The 21,796-nt window shown below is 57.3% G+C and overlaps 1 protein-coding gene across 1 annotated transcript; it reads left to right on the top strand.

The window, feature by feature from the left end:
- The first annotated feature begins 14,512 nt into the window (after positions 1–14,512).
- Positions 14,513–21,790, top strand: NACAD (NAC alpha domain containing). The gene is made up of 8 exons (XM_037041040.1): positions 14,513–14,677; positions 16,117–19,350; positions 19,449–19,555; positions 19,626–19,697; positions 19,967–20,113; positions 20,190–20,333; positions 20,409–20,531; positions 20,624–21,790. Exons 1-8 carry the CDS (start codon positions 14,611–14,613, stop codon positions 20,636–20,638), a joined length of 3,909 nt encoding a protein of 1,302 aa, XP_036896935.1. The 5' UTR covers positions 14,513–14,610; the 3' UTR covers positions 20,639–21,790.
- The last annotated feature ends 6 nt before the right edge of the window (positions 21,791–21,796 follow it).

Genomic DNA, 21,796 nt, shown 5'->3' with positions numbered 1-21,796 from the left:
TCTCAAACTCTCCAGTCTTGCTGAACTAACTTACTGGTCCTAATAGTGCTTGCTTTTAAGATTCTGTCTGACGGTCCGTGTCTCTGTCCCATATTTCTGGGTCTGTTTGCACAAATGGAGTCCCTGAGCTTCCTGAAGGTGCAGGTGGTTTCCAGTAAACCTGGGACGTTTTTGGCCACGACTGGATGCTCTCCTGGCTCTCCCTGGTGTGTTGGTGCCTTCCCTGGACTCCACATTCCTGAGGCTCCGTGCGTGCATTTCCCCTCTCTCTTCCCTTCAGCATGCCCACTCTCCTGTGACGCACCTTCAAGTCCGCCGCTGCTGCCCGTCCATTTCCTCTGTATCGCCCCCCCGCCCCGGGCAGTGAGCATCAGCGTTCTGTCCTGCTGGGGCTCTGCCTGCTGTGCCACTGCCTAGCCGCCTCCCCTTGCTGCACGCACCGACCATGGCCCTCCCTGTCCAGTACGGCCTCCTGCCACCCAGGCTGCTTCTGCTGCCTACCTGTTCACTGCTGCGTATGTCACTTTTCTGTTCGCCTAGTCTTTTTTTTGTTGGAAATTGGATGTTTTAGGTGAAATATTTAACAACTCTGGGTACTGACCCCCCACCCCCCAGTCTGTTGCAGGCAGACTTGGACATTTGCCTCGGGGAGGGGCAAGGCAGTGCCCACAGGCTGTCCACGCTGCAGCCCAGGATGCTCTGAGTCAGGTCCACAATTCTTCCCCTGCCCCCTTGCCTTCCACCACACCCCCTCTGTTGTGGAGAGAGCCTCAGGCTTGACCTCCCCACACCCTGCTGGCCTGAAGTCTTTGGCGCCTACAGGAAGGGACCAGGTACTGCAGCCTGCCTCTCCCTGGGCAAAGCAGCTGTAGAGAGACCCCACTTGGGGAGCTGCTGGGCCGGGGAGGGGAGATGGCCTCTTCCAGCTTGGTGCAGCCACCACCCCAGGAGCTGAGGGAGCCTTCAGGCGTATTCTCGAGCCGTCCCCTCCCACAGTGGGGCTGAGTGAAAAGAGGGAGTCCCACCTCTCAGTGGCGCCCACCTGGGACTCCGCTACAGGTGGGGGTGGGGCATGGGATAGGAAATGTGCAAGTCCCCCAGGAAGGAAGCCCCATGATGGGCTGGGGGGCCTGCAACCTCGGCCATTTCCTCTGTACACCACCACCCCCGGGCAGTGAGCATCAGCCCGGGTAAATCAAAGCCCGGGATTTGTCATCAGGTAAATTAAAGGAACTCACATCCAGACCAGGTGGAAGCCTGGTCTGGATGTGAGTTCCTTTGATTTATCCCGATTGAGGTCTGCTCAGCTACTTGAATCCCTGAGTTTCTCTCTTGTGCCTGATTTCAAGGGTTTTGGGCATTGTTTCTCCCTGTCCTCCTTCAGTTCTCTCTCCGTCCTCCCCATGCTCTGGAGGTGAGGGCGGCAGCACTATGGCCCAGGCTTCCTGAGCTCCTGATGGATTCTTAGTTCAGCTTGGTTCCCTCTGTGCCCCAGCTGAGTGGTTTCTGAACGTCACTCTCTTTTACCTTCGAAGTGGCCCACCCAGTGTGGTGTCCATTTCTGGGGTTTCCGTGGGCTCTTGTCTCCCAGTTGCCTCTGCTGCGGTTTTCCCCGCGTCTCACCACGTTGGCCGCTGCCTGCAGACAACCCGGGTGGCTGTTCTCAAATCCAACCCAGGTCCCTCCCACACGTCCTGCATCTCCGCACTACCACATGGCAGCCACCTTTTCTTAGCCTAATTGGCACTTTCCCTGTCCGGCTGGTGTTTTTTACTGTTTCCCGGGCAGTTGGGAAGCTGTGTTGAAGTTGTCCGTGTTATCCAGCCGGCAGCCCTCCTGGGCCGCATTGGTGGCCTCTGACTCTAATGACAGTGTGATGTAGACAGGCTTGGGGGCATGGCATTGAACTCATGCCACCTGTCCCTGCTGGTGTTCCCAAGTTGGGGTGGCGAAGTGCTCTGTAGTGGGATCCCCCTTGTCGGAACCGCCCCACGCCCCCTGCGGCATCTGGGTTGGGGGGAGTTCGGCCCAATGGTGACCCTGGCCCTCCTGGGAGTGGGCAGGGCCTGGAGGTGCCAGCCTGGGTCTCCTTCTGTGGGCATGCTGCTCCGCTGTCCTCCAGCCTCAGGGTCCCCTGCCAGGCCACCCTCCGCTTTCACCTGAGAGGGTCTGTGTGGGTTGTCTCTCACTTCTGGCATTTACCATACCATTACATGGGGGTGAAGGGGCAGCCTGTGCCATCCCGCCCACACCTGGAGCCCCTCAAGCCCTCTGATGGGCTTTTGGTTTCCAGCGGTGGCCACAAGGTGGGCAGTGGTCAGGCCGAGTGACTTGCAGCCCCTGGGAGTGGGGGCCAAGTGGCAGGAAGGGAGTCCTGGCAGGAAACCGCTGGATGGACTGATTTCCGACGACTGGAGGAACCAGAGTGCAGGGTGGGTGGTTTGTGCAGCAGAGAGATGCCCAGCAGGGGGCTCCTGGGTGGGGCCAGCAGAGGACCGGGTGAAGGACACAGCCTCCCGTCCACCACCGCCCTGACTCCCTGGCCATCTGCGACTGGCCAGGGCAGTGATTGTGTCTCCTGGAGCCTGGCACAGGGGTGGCTCCTCGGGAGGGAGGCCTCAGGCCCTAGGGGCAGGGTGCTGCCTGGGCCCGGGTTTGGGGAAGAGGGTGGGTTTCTCCAGGTTCCAGGAGGAGAGCTGGAGGGTGGGGCAGCAGACCTCCAGGGATCGTCATCTCTGGCTCTGGTTGCCATGGAGACCAACCTGCTAGCACCAGCCAATCAGGACCAGGGGATCCCTCTCACTTCTCAGATGGAGGCATCAGGCTGGGTGGGGATGCTGACCGGCAGGTGGGGGGCCACAAAGGGGAAATGGGGGGGCCGCGGGAGCAAGGAGGGAGCTGCATCGCCTCTGCAAAGTGCCCGGTCCCCAGAACCTCCAACCACCTCCACCCTGGTGCTCCAAGGTCTGGTGACCCCTGCCTATTCCTGACCCAGCTGAGGGGTGATGCCCCTCCTGGGGCCTAAGCCGCCAACCCCTCTCCAGCTGGGAGGGCGGGAGACTCCGCAGAAAAGCCAGCCTTCGCTCCACCCTCGGGAGAGAGGGCAGGGCAGGAGAGAGGGCAGGGCGTGCAATCAGGGAGGGAGGGACTCGCAGTGCCCAGTGGTGCGCACACTCACTCAGGGTGGGACAGTGCTGACGTCACCCACTGACCACCACCACCCCACCTCCCGGGGAGGGGTGGTACCCGGGGCATGAGTTCCATGTGAGGGACTCAGGGACCTGACCTGACTTGATGCTCGGGCTCTGCCCACCTCCTCGGCCTCGCTCACTTCGTGTCCCAGCGTCCTCTCAGCGCCCCTTGGCGCAGTTCCAGACCCGGGGCGTTTCTCAGGTCACCTGCCCTCCCTGCGCCCTGCTGGGCTCTCCTTGAACCCAGGGCTCCCTGGCTTCCTGCCCCGGAAGAGCCAGCGGTCACCAGCCATCTAGCCAGAACGACACAGGACAAACTGTGCTCCTGAAGCTCTCGTTCAAGACAGCACACGGATGTCTGAGAGTGACTGTTGTGTCACTAACTTTGCTGTAGTTTATCCTGTTTAAGAGTTTAGCATTCACAAGCTTTTTTGTATTTAAACCGTGAATCAGGAACACTTTGGAAACACCTCCCATACCAGGTATGAGGGCCTCTGCTCTGGGCTGAAGGGGCTGGTCCCGGGCCTCCCGTGGCCACAGAGGAGGGACACATACAGGAGAGACAGGCCTTTGCATGACACGCAGTGGTTTGTGGGTTTGCCTTCTCTGCACACATTCGTGCTTCCTTTGCTCCTGGCAGAGACTTCCTCAGTGGATGCTATCGTCAGCTACTGAGCCCGCTGGGCCTGGTCTTCACGGTGTATTGGTCCCTTGGAGTCTCTCTGCCAGCCCTGAACACAGACATTTCTACAGCTGTGGGGCCGCTCTACCGGAGTGGGTGGTGTTGCAAACCTCTCTGACTACTGGGACGTTCTGCTGTTCTGTCCTTTCCCTTCTGAAATGAATCACCTTGAGTGGTCTGTGTGAGTGAGTTCTGGAGTCTGCTCATCACCCACCTCTGATCCAGGAGATCTGCACCTACACCGGGACACGCTAGTGACCTGGTTTGCTGCGGCCCTTGCTCCCCACAGCTTCTCCCCACTAACATGTGGGCCTGGGGCTGGGCTTTGCCACCAGCCTATGCACTCCCCACCCAGTCAAAGCCCCAGCAGGCTTCTGCACAAAGGACAGACCTATTCCAGACCAGCAGCCCCGTGGCCATGATGCAGCCTCTGCAGAACAGCCATGGGAATCGTCCTCTTGAGTCAGAAGGCACAAACCCGAGCAGATGTGTCTGGGGGCAACTGGCCCAGCTGGGCACAGCCAGACCCAGGCCAGCCTCTCCCAAAACGAGGCTTGGGCTATTCTTTCCTTCTTATGTCGGAAATAGTAAACATTTGTTGCAGGTAAATACAAAAATGGGTATGAACACTTTTAATCCCTCATATTTGCATAATCCAGAGGTTGCCAATTGCCACGTCCTCTTCCAACCATGTTGTCTGACAAGGTCCGGGCATGGGGGACTCGAGTTCAAGGAATTCGTCTCCACGGAAGAGAATGTAGCATCCAAAATGAGTTAACAATTGGCGGTTTTATTTTAACTATTTTACTCTTGCTACTGAATATAGGCATTGTACTGTACTTACTTATTCCTGAGAAAATCACCCAAGAGGAAGGGACAGTTCAGGGGAAAACATTAGTATTCCCCACGGAACTGCCTGAAAGGATGGAAAAAATCCCCTCTGATGAAATAGCCCCTGAATGTCTAAAAGTTGGAATAACAGCCCCTCCTTTACCTTGAATAGGGATATATATCAATTAGAATTAGACAGGCTAAGAAATAAGAGAAGCTGGTTAGCTATTAAGCATGTAGAAACAGTTATTAGGGAGTCAGAGTTTATAGTACACAGAGAAACATTTTATAGAAAAGAACGGATAGCTAAGTTAGACATCACAAAGTCCTTATAATAAATTTCCTATTACCTCTACTCAATCTAGCGTATCCTTTTGCCCCATGACAAATTCTGAGAAACTTTAATAAACAATAAGACATTCAAACTCTGTACATACAGCTATTTCAAATTGTCTGATTAATTGTCCTCTTGGTCAAAACAACTTTTATTCAATATAACTGAATCTATGGGAACTTTTGTACTTTTCCTGGTTACCTTTATATTGATTTTTTCTGCTTAACCAATTATGCTATGCACCTGCAAATGTTAATCACTACCAAAAATGAAAATATAAAAACCTGCTTGTACTTGCAATAAAAACGGAACAGAGCTTCACCGCCCTTTGAGGCCTGTTGTCGTCTGTTACCCATTGCCGATGCCTTACCCACCTTTCAGGAATCCCTGGGCCCTGCTGTGGCTGGACCACGGTCAGCCAGTAGTAACATGGTATAAATCCTTAATGTTCTTCTACATGTGTGTGCACACATGTGGTTTTGTAAAGCAAATACAGGCTCATGCTGTCCTCTCTCATACCAGCATATGCCCTCTCGCAGCTTGCTGACTCCTGTCCATAGCGCCCACATGCGTGCTCAGCGTCCTGCTGTGTTTCTGTGAGCATGTAACAGTCCAACTGCTGTCATCCCCAGGTCCTTACAAGCAGTGGCTGTGCTGTGCAGCCTCGCAGGGAGACCTGTACACACAGTCCTCAGCCTGTCCTCACAGTCCACTAGGAGTTGGGGCACAGGGGGTGCGTGTGTCCACATCCCTCAGAAACGGCCCCACAGGCCACCCTCCTGCCTCAGAGAACTCGCTCCTCTGAGCCTTCCCCACCCTGGGTGTCTGTCATCATTAAAGAACATTTGCGGACCTCCAGCCAAGATGGAGGTGTAGGTGGAAACACTGTACCTCCTCGCACAACCAAAATTAAGGACAACAAAGATTTAGAAACACAAATAGAACCAGAACAGACAGAAAATTGAGCTGTACTGAAGTCCGACAACAAAGAACCATTCATCTAGACTAGTAAGAGGCACAGAATTACAGGCCAGTGGAGAGAGTTCCTGGCCTGAAGAGGCAGTGGTTGGCGACCCAGGTGCAAGGAGGAAACAAGCAGACCCAGTGAGGTGCCCAGAGTGGCTGGCTGACCGTGGACACACATTTGCGTGCAGATAAACGAGGCAAAAAACAGGCAGTGAGACGGACCACGAAACCCAGGGCCCCGGCGCCGGGAAATAAAGCCTCAAAACACCAATTGGAAACACCTGTGGGGGTTGAGGTGCCAGAAGAGACTCTGAGCCTCAGAAGAGTTCATTGGAGAGTCCCACAGGGTCCAAGAATGTACACAAGCCCTCCCACCCAGGAACCAGCACCAGAAGGGCCCAATTTGCTTGCGGGAAGCAGCAGAGGAAACCGAAATCTGAGAGAGAGCAGTACGAACGCCATTGTCCCTCTCTGACCCTGCCCCCACATACAGCGTCACAACCCAGCGAGGTGGGTCACCCCGCCCTGGTAAACACCTAAGGCTCCGCCCCTCGTACATAACAGGCGCAAACAGACCAAAATATTATGGCTCAAACAGAAGAACAAATCAAAGCCCCAGAGCCAATACTTTTAAGTGACCAAGAGATAGCCAACCTATCAGATGCACAGTTCAAAACCCTGGTGATCAGGATGCTCACAGAACTGGTTGATTTTAGTCACAAATTAGAGGAACAAAGGAAGACTAAACTAATTGAAATGAAGGCAAATGCACAGGAAACCAATAGTGATGGAAAGGAAACTGGGACTCAAATCAATGGAATGGACCAGAAGGAAGATAAAAATGATCGAACAGAAAAGAATGAAGAAACAAGAGTTCAAAAAAATGAGGCGAAGCTTAGGAACCTCCAGGACATCTTTAAACATTCCAACATCCAAATTATAGGGGTACCAGAAGGGGAAAAGAAACAGCCACGAGTGGAAAATGTATTTGAACAAATAATAAAGGAGAACTTCCCCAATCTGGCAAAGGAAATAGACTTCCAGGAAGTCCAGGAAGCTCAGAGAGTCCCAAAGAAGTTGGGCCCAAGAAGGAACACACAAAGGTACATCATAATTACATTAGCCAAGATTAAAATGAAAGAGAGAATCCTAGAAGCAGCTAGAGATCAGGGGACAGTCACCTACAGAGGAGTTTCCATCAGACTATCAGCTGATTTCTCAAAAGACACCTTCCAGGCAAGAAGGGGCTGGAAAGAAGTGTTTCCAAGTCATGAAATCCGAAGACCTACATCCAAAATTGCTCTATCCAGTAAAGCTTTCATTTAGAATGGAAGGACAGATAAAGTGCTTCTCAGATAAAGTCAAGTTCAAGGAGTTTATCATCTCCAATCCCTTATTATATGAAATGTTAAAGGAACTTATCTAAGAAAAAGAAGATAAAAAATATGAACAGTGAAAGGATAGCAAACTCACAGTTACTAACAACCACACCTAAAACAAAAGCAAACTAAGAGGACAGCTAGATCAGGAGTGGAAACATAGAAATGGAGATCACATGGAGGGTTAGCAACAGGGGAGTGGGAGGGGGAGAAGGGGGAGAAGGTACAGAGAATAAGTAGCATAGATGGTAGGTAGAAAATAGGGGGAGGGCAAGAGTAGTGTGGGAAATGTAGAAACTAAAGAACTTGTGACACATGGACATGAACTAAAGAGGGGGAATGTGGGTGGGAGGGTATGCAGGGTGGAGGGGAATGAAGGGGGGGAAATGGGACAACTCTAATGGCATAATCAATAAAATATATTTTTAAAAAACCTTTGCCACTTTAATAGAGAAAAATGGTGTCTCCTTGCTTTGATTTACATTTGTTATTTCTAATGAAATTTTATATACTTTCTGATCATCTGTATCTTTTCTGAGAACTGCCAAACATCGTTGCTGGCAGCCGAAAGTGTCATTCTGTTTTTTCAGTCTGACTTGGAGAAATAAAGGTGCTAAACAGTGGACATGAGGTCCCAGAACGTCCTCGGGAAGAATAACAGGAAAACGCAGAGGTGGCCTGAGCCCTGCTCTACGTGCCTCCCATTCCAGTCTCCCTCACGCCCCAGGAGTGCACCCACACCCTGTGTGGGGCTGTGGGCCTTCTCCCTCCCCAGCCACTGCCTCCTGAATCCAGCCATGGGATGTTGGGGGCCGACCCCAATACTCAGGGGCTCAGGACCCAGGCTCAATGTGCTGGGTCCTGACATCCCATGGTGGACCCCAAGCAGCCCTGACCCCCTGCCCACTCACGGGATGTGAGTCCAGTAGAGGTTCTGGTGAACCCCAAGGAAGCTGTACCTGCAGGAATGACCCAGAGTTAACATCAATGTCAGGGAGCAGCGCTTTGCCTGTCCTTCCTCCTGGTGGCTGGCAGAGGGCAGTAGAGGCTGGCGCCCACTGAGGGGTCTGCCCTGATGACGCCTTACAGCCGCCAAGCCCTTGGGTCAGGATTCTGGAAGTCAGGGGCCTTGAGTCTGGGGCTAGCAACACCCGAAATAAGAGGATCCTCATGTGCCTCTTAGGCAAGAAGGCGTATACATGCTTCCTACTCTGAGAAGCGGCCCCTGGAGGAAGGAAGTAGCCCAGGGTGCGGCCACACCTGTTCTCAGGACCTGAGGCAGCTGAGGACTACCTGCCTGGCCACACAGAGGCTTCTCTTCCGTGTGCTCGACAAGCACCACTGCCAAGTTCTGAAGGTGGGGTGTCTCCCAGGGCCACTCTGCTCCCCTGGTGAGACCCACAGAGCCCACCCGTGCCCACTCGGAGGGCTGGCCCGGAGAGGCCCAGAACTACCCGAATGCCCGACTCTCAGACATGTGGTACTAGCACGGCGCATGATGCAGGGTGTACACACTCTGTTCTTTTGAAGCACCAATGAGCCTAGGGGGCTGCCTAGGAATGTCACCAGGGGACTCATGATTAGCGTCGGCCTGGGACTGACCCCAGCATCTGTGAGTCCTGCTTGATATCTCCCTGGAGGGCTTTTCAGAGAGGGTGGTTCCCGGGAGCCCAACTGGGCAGGGCACCCACAGACAGGGGCCCTCCTGGGGGGACACCTGCCTCGGTCAGGGGTGTGGCCTCTGCCTCCATCTCCCAGCTTCCTCTGTCACTGTAGCTCTGAGTGTGGCAGTCGGCTGCCTCCAGCCTGGCTCTTCCCTGTCCCCTCATTCCTCAGTCTGAGAAGACAAGACCCTCACCCTGTCTGTCTTCATTCCTCACAGCCCAACTCCGTCTGACACCGACATGTCTTCCTTTCCTCTTTGAGTTCCATACAAGTTAAGCCAAAAAAAAGCTGCCTTGACTATTTCCACATACAATTCTCTACATAAACATAAGGAAAATGTTCCATGTTTGAAACAGATGGTGACGGGCAGTGAGAAGTAGAGACTTTACAACGGCTTGCGTTTCTGGAGTCCTTGGGCCGTTCTAATTGTCCAGTGTATTTGTCACATTGTCCCTGGCTTTCCCTCCTCCCCTGACATTGCAGGGTCTGCAGGGACGTCCTTGGTTTCAGTCCTGAGATGGGTAATTCACGGCCTCTTTCTCTTTCCCTGTCGGTCTTGCTAGAGGCTGGTCTCTTGGCCATTGAAAAAATTAGCTTTGTGTCCTGAATGACTGAGCTCAGTGGATTGAGTGCCGGACACCAAACCAAAGGGTCGCTGGTTTAATTCCCAGTTAGGGCACATGCCTGAGTTGTGGACGAGGTTCCCCAGTGCAGGGTGATGTTTCTCTCTTTCTCCCTCCCTTCCCCTCTGTCTAAAAATAAATAAAGAAAATATTTTTTAAAAAATTCTTCAATCAAGAGACATAAAAGTGGCTGATGGGATAAAAACACAAGATATAGCCCTGGCTGGTGTTGGTCAGTGGAGTGAGTGGCGGTGGCTGGCAAACCAAATGGTTGCTAGTTTGATTCCCAGTCAGGGCACATGCCTGTGTTGCAAGCAAGGTCCCCAGTAGGGGGCGTGTGAGAGGCAACCACACATTGATGTTTCTCTCCCTCTCTTTCTCCCTTCCTTCCCCCTCGCTAGAAAGAAATAAACAACATCTAGAAAACAACAATCCAATACTTAAAAAAAAACCATAATGTCCCTTTCTGCCTCTGGTCATTTTCTTGCTCTGAAGACAACTTTGTCTGAAATGAATGTAGTCATTCCTGCTTTCCTTTCATTAATTTTGCCTGGTAATTCTTCCCCTCCTTTAAATTCAACCTATCTATGGTGTTCCATTGAATTTGTCCCAAATTCAATTGGCCAGAAAGTCCACAAGCTTGGCTAAAATGTTCCTTGGGTCAAGAAATTTGTTCAATTGGCCAGAAAGTTCGTTCGATTGCTCAAAAAGTTTGTTCACTCAAGAAATTCATTTGATCAGAAAGTTTGTTCAGCTGACCAAAAAGTTTGTTCAATTGGCAAAAAAAAAAAAAAAAGTCCATTCAACCAAGAAATTCATTTGATCAGAAAGTTCGTTCAGCTAGCCAAAAAGTTCGTCCTCTGGCCAGAAAATGTGTCCGGTCAAAAAATGTCCATTAGCCTTTCCATAAGCTGACTCTAGTAGCACTGAGTTGTCTTTAATTTCACTTGAAACAATTTGGTTAGATTGTATTGGGGCAACCATCATATCAGATTGAAGTTTTTAAAACAACTTACCAAAAGTTGTGAATTTCTGTGTAGGCATTTAATATTAAAGATGGAAGAAAATAAGCAACATTTTCGGACTTCTTAAGCCTACCGAATAAACTTTCTGGCCAACTGAAAAAGCTTTATGGCCAATTGAACAAACTTTTTTTTTTTTAATCTTTAGAGGGGAAGGGAAGGAGAGAGGGAGAGAAACATCAATGTATGGTTGCCTCTGATGTGTCCCCTCCTGGGAATTGGCCTGCAACCCAGGCATGTGCCCTGACTGGGAATTGAACCGCGATCGTCTGGTTCGCAGGCCCGTGCTCAATCCACTGAGCCACATCAGCCAGGGCTTGAACAAACTTTTTGACCAATCAAACAAATTTCTTGGCCCAAGGAACATTTTAGCCAAGCTTGCGGACTTTCTGGCCAATTGAATTTGGGACAAATTCAATGGAACACCATAGATAGGTTGAATTTAAAGGAGGGGAAGAATTACCAGGCAAAATTAATGAAAGGAAAGCAGGAATGACTACATTCATTTCAGACAAAGTTGTCTTCAGAGCAAGAAAATGACCAGAGGCAGAAAGGGACATTATGGTTTTTTTTTAAGTATTGGATTGTTGTTTTCTAGATGTTGTTTATTTCTTTCTAGCGAGGGGGAAGGAAGGGAGAAAGAGAGGGAGAGAAACATCAATGTGTGGTTGCCTCTCACACGCCCCCTACTGGGGACCTTGCTTGCAACACAGGCATGTGCCCTGACTGGGAATCAAACTAGCAACCATTTGGTTTGCCAGCCACCGCCACTCACTCCACTGACCAACACCAGCCAGGATAGGGACATTATGTTTTGATGAAGGATCAATCCACCAAGAAGACACTTTCCAAACTGTGTACACACCAAACAGACTGAAAAATACATGAAGCAAAACCTGGTATCACTGAAGGAAACAGACAATCCACAGTGACAGTTGGAGACTTAACACCCTCTCTCTATGAGTGGCGATGGACCAAGGAGGGAGAAGTCAGCAAAGAGAGAAAGAAACTCAACAAACATAAACTATTAATACATAACTCACCCCATATGAAACAGATAATTATAATAACCCTAGAATTATTTTGGTTTGTAGGCCCGTGCTCAATCCACTGAGCTACACCAGGCAGGGCAATTATTTTAAAAATTTAATCCATAATTTAAAAACTCCCCCAAAGAAACCCCCAGGCTCCTATGGTTTCACTGAAGAATCCGGCAAACAGTCGTCCACATTCAGGTCTCTTCACTTGGGACCCAGACCCCCCAGGCACTGAACATACACCCACTTTCAGCAAGAGAAGAAAACTCCCATGTTCTGGGAACTCCGCGCTCTGGGGTCTGTGCCCTGTGCTTTGCCTTGGCCTGATGTCCGGCTGTCCGTGTGGCCTCTGAATGAGTGGAGGCATCTGTCCTAGACGGTCAGTCCCTCAAGTCCCTCAAGGACAGGCCCTGTGCCCATGTCATGCAATCTGAGCTTGACAGACACAAGTGAACATGACATCGGGGCTTTAAACAAAGCTCGATTGTGGACTTTGAAGGGGAGGACTCACCCATGGAGCCTCCTCAGGGGTGACAGCCATTTTGGATAGTGGTGGACATGGCCCCTGACCAGGACAGTGCAGCCACAGGGCACCTCCTGCTAGGCATGGTGGGGTGGCCATGGCAGGGGCACGGGTGGGTGCTGAGACTCCGTGATGCTGAGGAAACTGGAGTGTTTGCCACCTCAGCAACGGGCAACAGGGTCAGTGCAGAGCTGAGGCAGCTGCAGGCCTCCAGGTGGAAAGCAGGCCACCCGTCAGGGGCCACCCTGAGAGGTAGCATTCCCTACACCTAGGCTCCTGAGAGCAAGCCTCACCCAGGCCACAGATGGGGATGCTGCTGCCTGGGGCCCCTCCTGAATCCTGACAGTGGCTTCAACAAGGTCATAGCCAGTCAACTTGGGGAGAACCACCCCCTCCTGGGGCACCATGCGAATGTCCTGCAGCCCCTCTGAGGCTTCTTCAAGGACAGGATGGGACAACTACCCCTGGGCTTGCCACCTGGCCAGCTGGAGGAGCCCCTCCAGTCACTGACCAGCCCCCACCTCTTTGTCGCTGACCTGTGCTTCCCACAGGCTGGGCCTACACAGCTGAGAGGCCAGGAAGGGGTTTGTGACCAGATGCCCTGGAAGGGGACAGGACACCCTCCGATGTCCCTGGCAGGCTCCTGGTCTCTGGGTCTGCCCTTCCCCGCCCCCCCCCCCCCCCCCCCCCCCCACCGGGGNCCCCCCCCCCCCCCCCCCGCCCCCATACAGTGGGGAGGGGCCTGCCTCCTCCTGCCTGCTCTAGTTGTTTGCTAGCTGTTTTCTGGGCTGGCCTGACCACAACTCAGGCCAGGCCAGGGTGGGGGGTGCCAGCTGCCACAAGGACGATGTAAACCCTAACAAATGAAGGGACTCGAGAGCTTATGGTGAGAACTGTTAGCATGTGCCTGCCCCACCGCCTGGGCTGGAACAAAGACCAGCAGGGCGTGGGCCAAGATCACAAGGTCCCTGTATCAGCAGCGAGTGAGGCATCCTGTTGGAGTCGGTTGAGTCCTCACTGCCCCTCCCCTCTGTCTTTGCACAGAACCAGCCCTCCCTGATCAGACCCCTGGAAAGGACGGGGCATATTCACAGGGTGACCCCCACCCTGGTCTGTCCCACACCTCACAGGCCCTTCTCCCCTCTCCCTTGGAGCTGCCATCTGTACCCAGCCCCTGATTGCGGTGCCCCACCTCCAATAAAAGGCCTTCATTGGACGCTTCTGGCTCCAGGTCCCTTCTCAGCCACCATGGCTGTCTAACGAGACTTCTTCCCAGGGTCTCACTGGTGTTACCATAACCCCGGAGGCCTCCCTGCCTTGCACACACACAGCGGCCCACGGGGAGGAGGCGGACCCATCCGAGATCCCGGGGTGGTCTGAAATGCGAGCCCCCAGGGCCTTTGCTCTGTCACCGGCCTCCAGTGTCGGGGCTGTTGACTTCCTGCTTTAGAATCTTTGTCTGCAGAGCAGTTTCGGGTGGACTCTTTGGGGGCTCCGGGGCGGGGCCAGCAAAGGATGGGTTGGAGGACACACCCTTCCACCAACAACAGCCACTCTGACTCGAGTCCAGTCCCCGCCCAGCCCGGGCAGTGACAGTGTCCCCCGGAGCCTGGCACAGGGGCGGCTCCTTGGGAGGGTGGGCTCGTGCTCTGGGGGTGGGGCCGGGGTTCTGGCGGGGCTGGGGCGGGAGGAGGAGGGTGGGTTTCTCCGGGTTCCAGGCAGAGAGCTGAAGGGTGTGGAGGTAGGGCAGCAAAGCTCCGGGAACTATCTTCTCTGGCTCTGGTTGCCACAGAGCCGGGAGGCAGTTGCCATGGAGACCAACCTGCTAGAACCCGCCAATCAGAATGCGCGGGTCCAGCTCACTTTATGGATGGAGGCATCAGGCTGGGTGGGGATGCTGACCACGGCTGGTGGGGGCCACAAAGGGGAAATGGGGGGGGGGCGCTGGGGCGGGGATGAGGAGGGGGCTGCGTCACCTCACGCAAAGCACCCCAGCTCCCAGAGCCTCCCATCACCTCCGCCCCCGCACCCCGAGATCTAGGGACACCTGCCCCAGCTGAGGGGTGATGCCACGCGGGCAGCGGCCCAGCTTCAGCCACCCGAGCCCCTCTCCCGCTGGGAGGGTGGGAGACTCTAAGGAAAAGCGGGGCTTTTGCTCCGCCCCGAAGGGGGAGGGCGCGGGGAGGGAGGGACCCGCAGTGCCCGGAGGCGCGCACACTCACTCAGGGCGGGGCAGTGCTGACGTCACCCAGTGACCACCCCCCTCCCACCCGGGCAAGGGGCGGTGGCCGCGGCGTGAGCTCCACGGGAGGGACTCACAGACGGGACCGGACAGAAGGACAGCCCACGGCGAGGCCATGCCCGGGGAAGCAGCCCTAGAAGAGCGGCTGCTGCTGGAGGCAGGAGGCCCAGGGCCCCGCAAAGGTGAGGCCCCGCGCTCTCTGCTGCGTGCGTCTCCCCCACGCCCTGTCCATCCCAGTCCCCTTCCCTCCCCAGCACCTGAATGCTGACCGCTGCTCAGCCGCCCTGGGACTGTGGCAAAGAGCCGGAGTGACTGGCTGGACCGAGCGCTTCAGACCCAGGGCGCCCCATTGTCTGCGCGCAGCTGCGGGCCTGGGCAGGTCTGGACCTGAACCAGGAGCGGCAAGTTCCCAGCGGCACCCTGGGCCCTGGGGACAGTTGTCCCGCATATGCCTGAGGGCTTCTAGGACCCGCCCTGGTCCCAGAGGGGGGCTCAGGAAGGAGGTTGACATCTGGGAAGCCGAAGGGGTGCTGTGGGTGTGAGAGGAGGGAGGTCGGAGGCCCCGCATAGTGCCGCGGGGAGCTGCGAGCCTCCAGCCATCCTTGGACGGCCAGGTCCGCCACCCTGGAGCCGCAGTTGTCTGCCTGGCCTGGGAAGACTTGGCAGGGCAGCCCTGTGCGACTCCCAGGGCCAAGGGCACCTTGCTGTGGGTGGGACCCGAGCTGTCAGAGGCCAGGCTCCCTCTGCTCCAGGAGAGGGGGCAGGGCTGGGTCCCCAGGCCCAGGGGCTAGGGCTGGCCCTGCTCAGACTGTTTGATGACCTTGAATAAGTCACTAAAACCTTTGACTTCCAGGCTTCTCTACTTCAGCCTTGGCCCAACTCTGTCTTCCCCCTGCCCTGGGACACTGGGGTCCAATGGGGGGAGGGGCAGGGGTCCCATGCCAGGCTCAGTGCCCAGGGCCCCATCTTCCCCACAAAGCCACACCTACCTCAGGTATGGGGTATCCATCACACCCCAGCAGACCCCAGGAACTGCCCCCTCAGGACCCCCTGGCTACCCAGCACCTCAGCAATAGGACCCAAAGGCGGGGGCTCTGCTGTGGCAGACAGGCGCCCTGTGGAGGGCACCCCTGGGAATGCTTCACCTCGAATCTGGGCAGATGCTCCTGTTTGCAGACAGAAGGCTGAGGCCCAGGAAGCACGTACCTGGGGTGGAATGTTCCAGAGCTGAGTAGAGTGCAGGCCCCTCACCCCAGGGCTCTCTGACCCAGGAGGCCACAAGCAGGCCTCTCCTGCCATGCCCAGCAAGACGGCAGGTTCCATGCAAGCAGACAGTGAGCCAGTGTCCTGGGAGACGACATGTCATTGGCACTAAGCACCTCACAGCACCACTGGAGTGCCCATCTGAGCCCCGGCCACTCCCCACTCACCCCAACCCCACGCTGCTCGCTGAACTTGGAACCAGGGAATTCTTCCCCAGACACAGCAATGGCCTTTGCCTGCTCCCCCTCTTCTGATGACACCCCTTCCCCAGGCCCCACCTGGGCTCAGCCTCCAGCCGGCCAGGCGCAGCGGCCTCTCAGAGCAAGTGCCAGCTTTCCTCTCTCTTGTCTCTCTACAGATCTGTCTTGCGATGCAGCTGAGGCCACCAGCCCAAGAGGGGACCGGCTGGCGCAATGTGCCCTAACCCCCAGACCCAGTACCCTGGCACTTGCATTCCTGCCCAGCAAACCAGGTGCCCGGCCCCCACCTGAGGGAGCCAGCTGGGATACAGGGCCCGGCCAGGCACCCTCATCCTGGGCGGTCCCCATGGAGGGCGGCCCTAGCTTAGGGCCCCCCGAAGTCCAGCTCCCAGAAGGGCCTCTCTCAACCACCCTGGAGCCGAGGATTGTAATGGGGGAGGAGACGTGCCGGGTGCCCCCGGTAGCCCTGCCGGAGCTCAGGGGCCAAGAGCAGCAGCCCAGGAGCTGGAGCCCACCCACCACATCATGTCCTCAGGGTGACCCCCCTGTACCTTTCCCTGTGCCTGACTCCGAACCCTACTTCACGCCTCCCTCCACCCCCAGCGAGGCCCCTGCCCTGCTCTCCAGCTCCAGGCCCCACCAGAATGTGGAGGGTACCCAGGCTGAGCCCGAGGCCTCAGGGGACTCTCCACCCACCTCACCCTCTGGCTCCTACATCACTGCAGATGGGGACAGCTGGGCCTCGTCCCCGTCCTGCTCCCTCAGCCTGCTGGCTCCCTCTGAAGGGCTGGATGTGGCCTCGGACTGGGGCTTCTCCCCACCAGAGTCTGAGGCCCACGAGTGGTCGCTGCCCCCCATGGCGTCCCTGGGGCCACCATCTCCTGAGTCCAGCCTCTCCACAGCCAGCAGCTCTTCCTGCGGCCAGGAGGCCCACTTCCTGGAGCTGGATTTCCTGGCCGATGACCCTATGGTCCCCGCTGCCCTCCTGCCGTTCCGGGGCAGTCTGATCTTCCAAGTGGAGGCCGTGGAGGTGACGCCACTGCCGCCCGGGCAGGGGCAGGGGCAGGAGGCCACAGACCCAGGCAGGGACTGGGCTGGCGAGGACGAGGACATCAGCAGCTTCACATCCTCCTTGCAGTCCCTGTCCGACCTCTCCATCACTGAGGGCGTGGACGAGGCCTTCGCCTTTCAGGACGATGCCTTGGCTGCCTCCTCAGACCCCGACTCAGCTTCCTACACAGGGGCGGAGGATGAGCAGCTGTATAGCAGCGAGCCCCACGCACAGCTCGCTGCTCCACCAGGCCCAGAGTCAGGCCAGGTAGCCCCTGCTGGTCTCCCCAGGGTGGCAGCTCAGGCCCCAGGTCAAGTGGCAAACTCCACCGCTGGAGCACAGCCTGTGCCTGCAGCCACACCTCAGCTCCAGCAGGGGAGAAGGGGTGCCACCTTACAGCCTGAGCCCAGGACTGAGCACTGGGCCCTGAGAGCAGAGGCGGGCCAGACGCCCAGCCCAGAGGCTCTGCGGGACCTGAAGGAGGGTGCTGGCCAGGAGCCCCCACCTGAAGGAGAGGGCCACACCCCACCTGAGGACGCTGTCCCTGTAGCCAAATGTGTGCCCCTTCGGGATGCAGCGGGCTCTCCCAGCCTGCAGACATACATGGGTTGCGACTCAGGGACCCAGCCCCCAGCCCCCAGGGCCCAGCGGGAGGGAGGCAAAACCTGTGGACTGAAGCCAGACCTCAAGAAGGACACAGGCCACACTGGAGACCGAGAGCCCCAGGCCTTGGGTCAGACCCAACAGGGTCATCCAAAGCCAGCTGCAGACATCGGGATGTACTGGGCTCCATATGGAGATGTGTGCTCCCCCAAGACTACCATGGAGGCCCCAGATACCCCTAAACTCACTTCAAAGGCCCAGGATACCTCTGAACTCACCTTGAAGGTCCAGGGCACCCCTGAACTTGCTTCAAAGGCCCAGGACACCCCTGAACTCACCTTGAAGGTCCAGGGCACCCCTGAACTTGCTTCAGAGGCCCAGGACACCCCTGAACTCACCTTAAAGGTCCAGGGCACCCCTGAACTTGCTTCAAAGGCCCAGGACACCCCTGAACTCACCTTGAAGGTCCAGGGCACCCCTGAACCTGCTTCAAAGGCCCTGGACACCCCTGAACTAGCCAAGGAGGTCCTGGACACCCCTGAGCCTGCTGTGGATATCCAGGACCCCTCACATCCCCCCATGGAGACCCTTGACACCCCAGACTTCCCCAGCCCTACCATGGAGGTTCTGGATACCTCTGAGCCCTCTGCAAAGACCCCAGACCTCCCCAGTCCAACCTTGGAGATCCCAGACACTGCTGAGCCTGCTGTGGAGATCCAAGCCCCCCCACAGTACCCTATGGAGGTCCTGGACCACCCGGACCTCCACAAGGAGGATTCCAGTTGCCCCAAGGTTACCTTGGAGATCCTAGAATCTTCACATCTCCCCACAGAATGCTTGGACTCCCCCAAAGAGACCCTGAACTCCCCTGGGCCTACCTCCAGTGGGACAGAAGTAGCTAAAGGCCTACTGGCACCCAGCGGAGAAGCCCGTCACGATGCCCCCCTGCCTGTTGGCCAGGGGGCTGAGCCCCACTCGCCCTCACAGGAGGCCCCAGGAGTGGAGAAACGGGGTGCTGGCAGCTGTGAGCCAATCCCCCAGGACCCTGGGAAGGCTCTTGGGAGCAGCTGCCCCCAGGTTGGCATGGTGCATCCCCAGAGCCATGTAGGGAATGGACGAGTCACCCCGGGGTCCAGGCTGCAACCGGCTGTGGCCTCAGAGTCTCCATCAAGGGCTGCACCCAGGCCGGGCAGAGGCTGCCTTGAGGAGCCCGCACCCACACCTGCACTGCCCTCCCTACGGCCAGAGCTGAGCCCGAGTGGGGACAAGCAGACCCAGGCAGGACCTGGAGCCCCGAGTCCCGTCCCACCACAGCCCCAGGACAGGCTCCAGAGCCCTGAGCCCTCCATGCCCAGAGCACTCATGGGTGTGGCCCCTCCCTCAGCAGCACACCCTATCCCCTGCCCTTGCCAGGGTCCCCGGGAAGGCTCAGTTGAGGACCAGGAGCCCCCTGGCTCCCTGGACCTCCTGCCAACCCAGGCAGGAGCTCCACAGGCAGTGTCTGCATTCTCAGGAACCAGGAAGCCCACAGGGGCCGGGCCACAGGTCAGCCTCTCACCCCATGCCCCACTCCTTAGCTCCTTGGCTGCCCCCGTGGGGGGGACCCATGCCAAAGACCCGGTCTCGTGGATCCCACCCCCCTACCAAGTGCCTCCTGGCTCTGGGCCCCGGAGCCCAGCCAACCCTCAAGGGTCCCCGGCCACTGAGCAGCAAGACGACCAGGACAGTCTAGAGGAAGGTGAGGGCCGGGCCAAGGACCCAAGGGACAGGAGGTGGCGGGATGCTGGAGGCCCCGGCTCCACGGGGCAGGGCCATCCTCACATGCCCTGTTCACAGAGTCTTTCCGGGCTCCCGGACAGCCTTCGGACAGCCACGGGGAGTCGTCAGCCGAGCTGGAGGAGCAGGAGACCTCAGGACCTCAGGCCGTGCCATGCTCGGCCCAGGTGCCCGCTGTGGGGAAGGTGCGAGGGGGGCCCACCCCCACCCTCGGTGCTGAGCCCTGCCCTTCCCCAGGCCCCAACCAGCGGCAGTGAGGAGACCTCGGCCAAAGCCAAGCAGAGCCGCAGCGAGAAGAAAGCCAGGAAGGTAGGCTGGGACCCTGTTCCCTTGGGAGGGCCAGGCTGGCCTGGCAAGCTACCCTCAGGACTGGGACCTTTCCCACCCATGGCCCTTAAGGAAATGTGATAAAACACCCTGTGAAACAGCTGGGTGCCATCAGCTTGAGTCCCCATGCTGTTCTACCCACGGGGACCCTGGCCCACGGGCCCACGGTGTGCCAGCTCCTGGGGCCAGCGCACCCCAACCCCAGCACAGCCTTCGGGCAGCACCCAGGTCTGAGCCTGCCGTGCCCCCAGGCCATGTCCAAGCTGGGCTTGAGGCAGATCCAGGGTGTCACCAGGATCACCATCCAGAAGTCCAAGAACATCCTCTTTGTCATCGCCAAGCCCGATGTCTTCAAGAGCCCAGCGTCAGACACCTATGTGGTCTTCGGGGAGGCCAAGGTTAGAGGTGGGGCCGCAGGCATGGGTGAAGGCAGGCTGGGCAGGGCAGACTCGCTGACAGCTGCCCATGTTGTAGATCGAGGATCTGTCCCAGCAAGTGCACAGAGCTGCCGCCGAGAAGTTCAAGGTGCCCACGGAGCCCTCTGCCCTGGTCCCCGAGTCAGTGCCGGGGCCACGGGTGAGGCCAGAGTGTGAGGAGGAAGAGGGCGATGAGGAGGAGGTAAGGCCCCTTGGAAGTGGGAGGTGGGGGCTCAGACTGGGAGGAGCAGCCCCAGCACCTCCTGCTGCCCCCCAGGTGGATGAGGCAGGCCTGGAGCTGCGGGACATTGAGCTGGTGATGGCCCAGGCCAATGTGTCCAGGGCCAAGGCCGTGCGGGCCCTGCGGGACAACCAGAGCGACATTGTCAACGCCATCATGGTGAGCAGCCGGCCTTCCTCGACCTGCCCACACCCTGCTGTGGCTCTGCCAGGTCACCCCCAAGCCTGGCCTCCTTCTCCCATGTCCTGCAGGAGCTGACCATGTAGCCACTGGCCACCGCTCCAACCTGACCCCAGCTCTGCTGCCCAGTGAATGGGGGTTCCCTTCCCCTCTGCTCCTGCTGCAACTGCTCCCCAAGTGTGGCCTCTCACTCAATGGGATGTGAGAGCCACGTGACACCCAAGGATGGCAGTCTTCCTCTCGTGTCCTATGGGGGGGACCTCCAAAGGTGACCCACTTCCGCACTCTGGAGGTGCCCAGCTTGCGCAGGGACTGTGAGCAGACCTGTCACCTGGCGGCGGCCCAGCTGCAAGCCCGAGGACTGGCTCCGGGAGAACTCCCCGGCACTGGGCTACAGAGACTACAGGGAGGCAGCCTTGCTCAGGGCCAGCAGTTCAGGGGCCCAGCTATAGGGGGTCCTGTCCTTCCCACACCTCCCTCCTCCCAAACCCAGGGACCTGCAGAAAAGGGTTCATGTCCTAGGACCAGGTGACCAGTGTCCCAGGACAGCACAGTGTGGAGGACCTGCAGAGCAGGAAGCCACGAGGGGGTGGGGCCCCAGAGAGGAAGACTGTCCTTCTTCCTGACCATCCAGGGAGGGTCTGGCTCCCTGTGCAGGGGGGCCTGCCCTCCCCAGGGCCACCTGTTCACATACCAGGGTCAGCAGGGAACAAGCACCTTCATAGGAAGGGGGTGACCTGGGCCCCCTGCACCTGTCCCTGCAGGTACCAGGCTCTGCCCTGGGGCCACCCCACTGCCTCCCCGTGTCCAAAGGGCACAGAAGGAGCAACTGAGGCCACAGTGCCCGCCGCCAGCCTCCCCAAAGACCAGGCCCCCAGGCCCCACAAACACACTCAGGGTGGGGATGGTGCTTCTGGTGGGGGAGGGGAAAGGAGGACATGGGGTTTGCTGTAGAGACCGCCTGGGAAGGCAGGTGGGACTTGGGCACGGGCCGGAGGACAGGCAGTACCCCTTGGAGAGCCTAGTGACCATGTCCCACAGCAAGACCCCGACACAGCCACAGGTGCCTGGGACACCTGCTCTGGGCCTCACGTCCAGGAAGTAAAGCACCAGGCACACCCTCCCTGCTGGTGGTCTCACAGGTGGGCCCAGCTTCCTGGGGTGGGCGGTGGTGGCCCTGGGCAGGCAGGAGGGAAGCCCAGCTCCCAGCAGGATCAGAAACACACAGGCACCCAGAGATAAAC

This window comes from Sturnira hondurensis, unplaced genomic scaffold, assembly GCF_014824575.4.
Source record: "Sturnira hondurensis isolate 20B ecotype Veracruz unplaced genomic scaffold, ASM1482457v3 Scaffold0002840, whole genome shotgun sequence".
Lineage (NCBI taxonomy): Eukaryota > Metazoa > Chordata > Mammalia > Chiroptera > Phyllostomidae > Sturnira > Sturnira hondurensis.
Note: the sequence above shows the minus strand (reverse complement) of the source record. Positions and strands in the feature narration are given on the sequence as shown.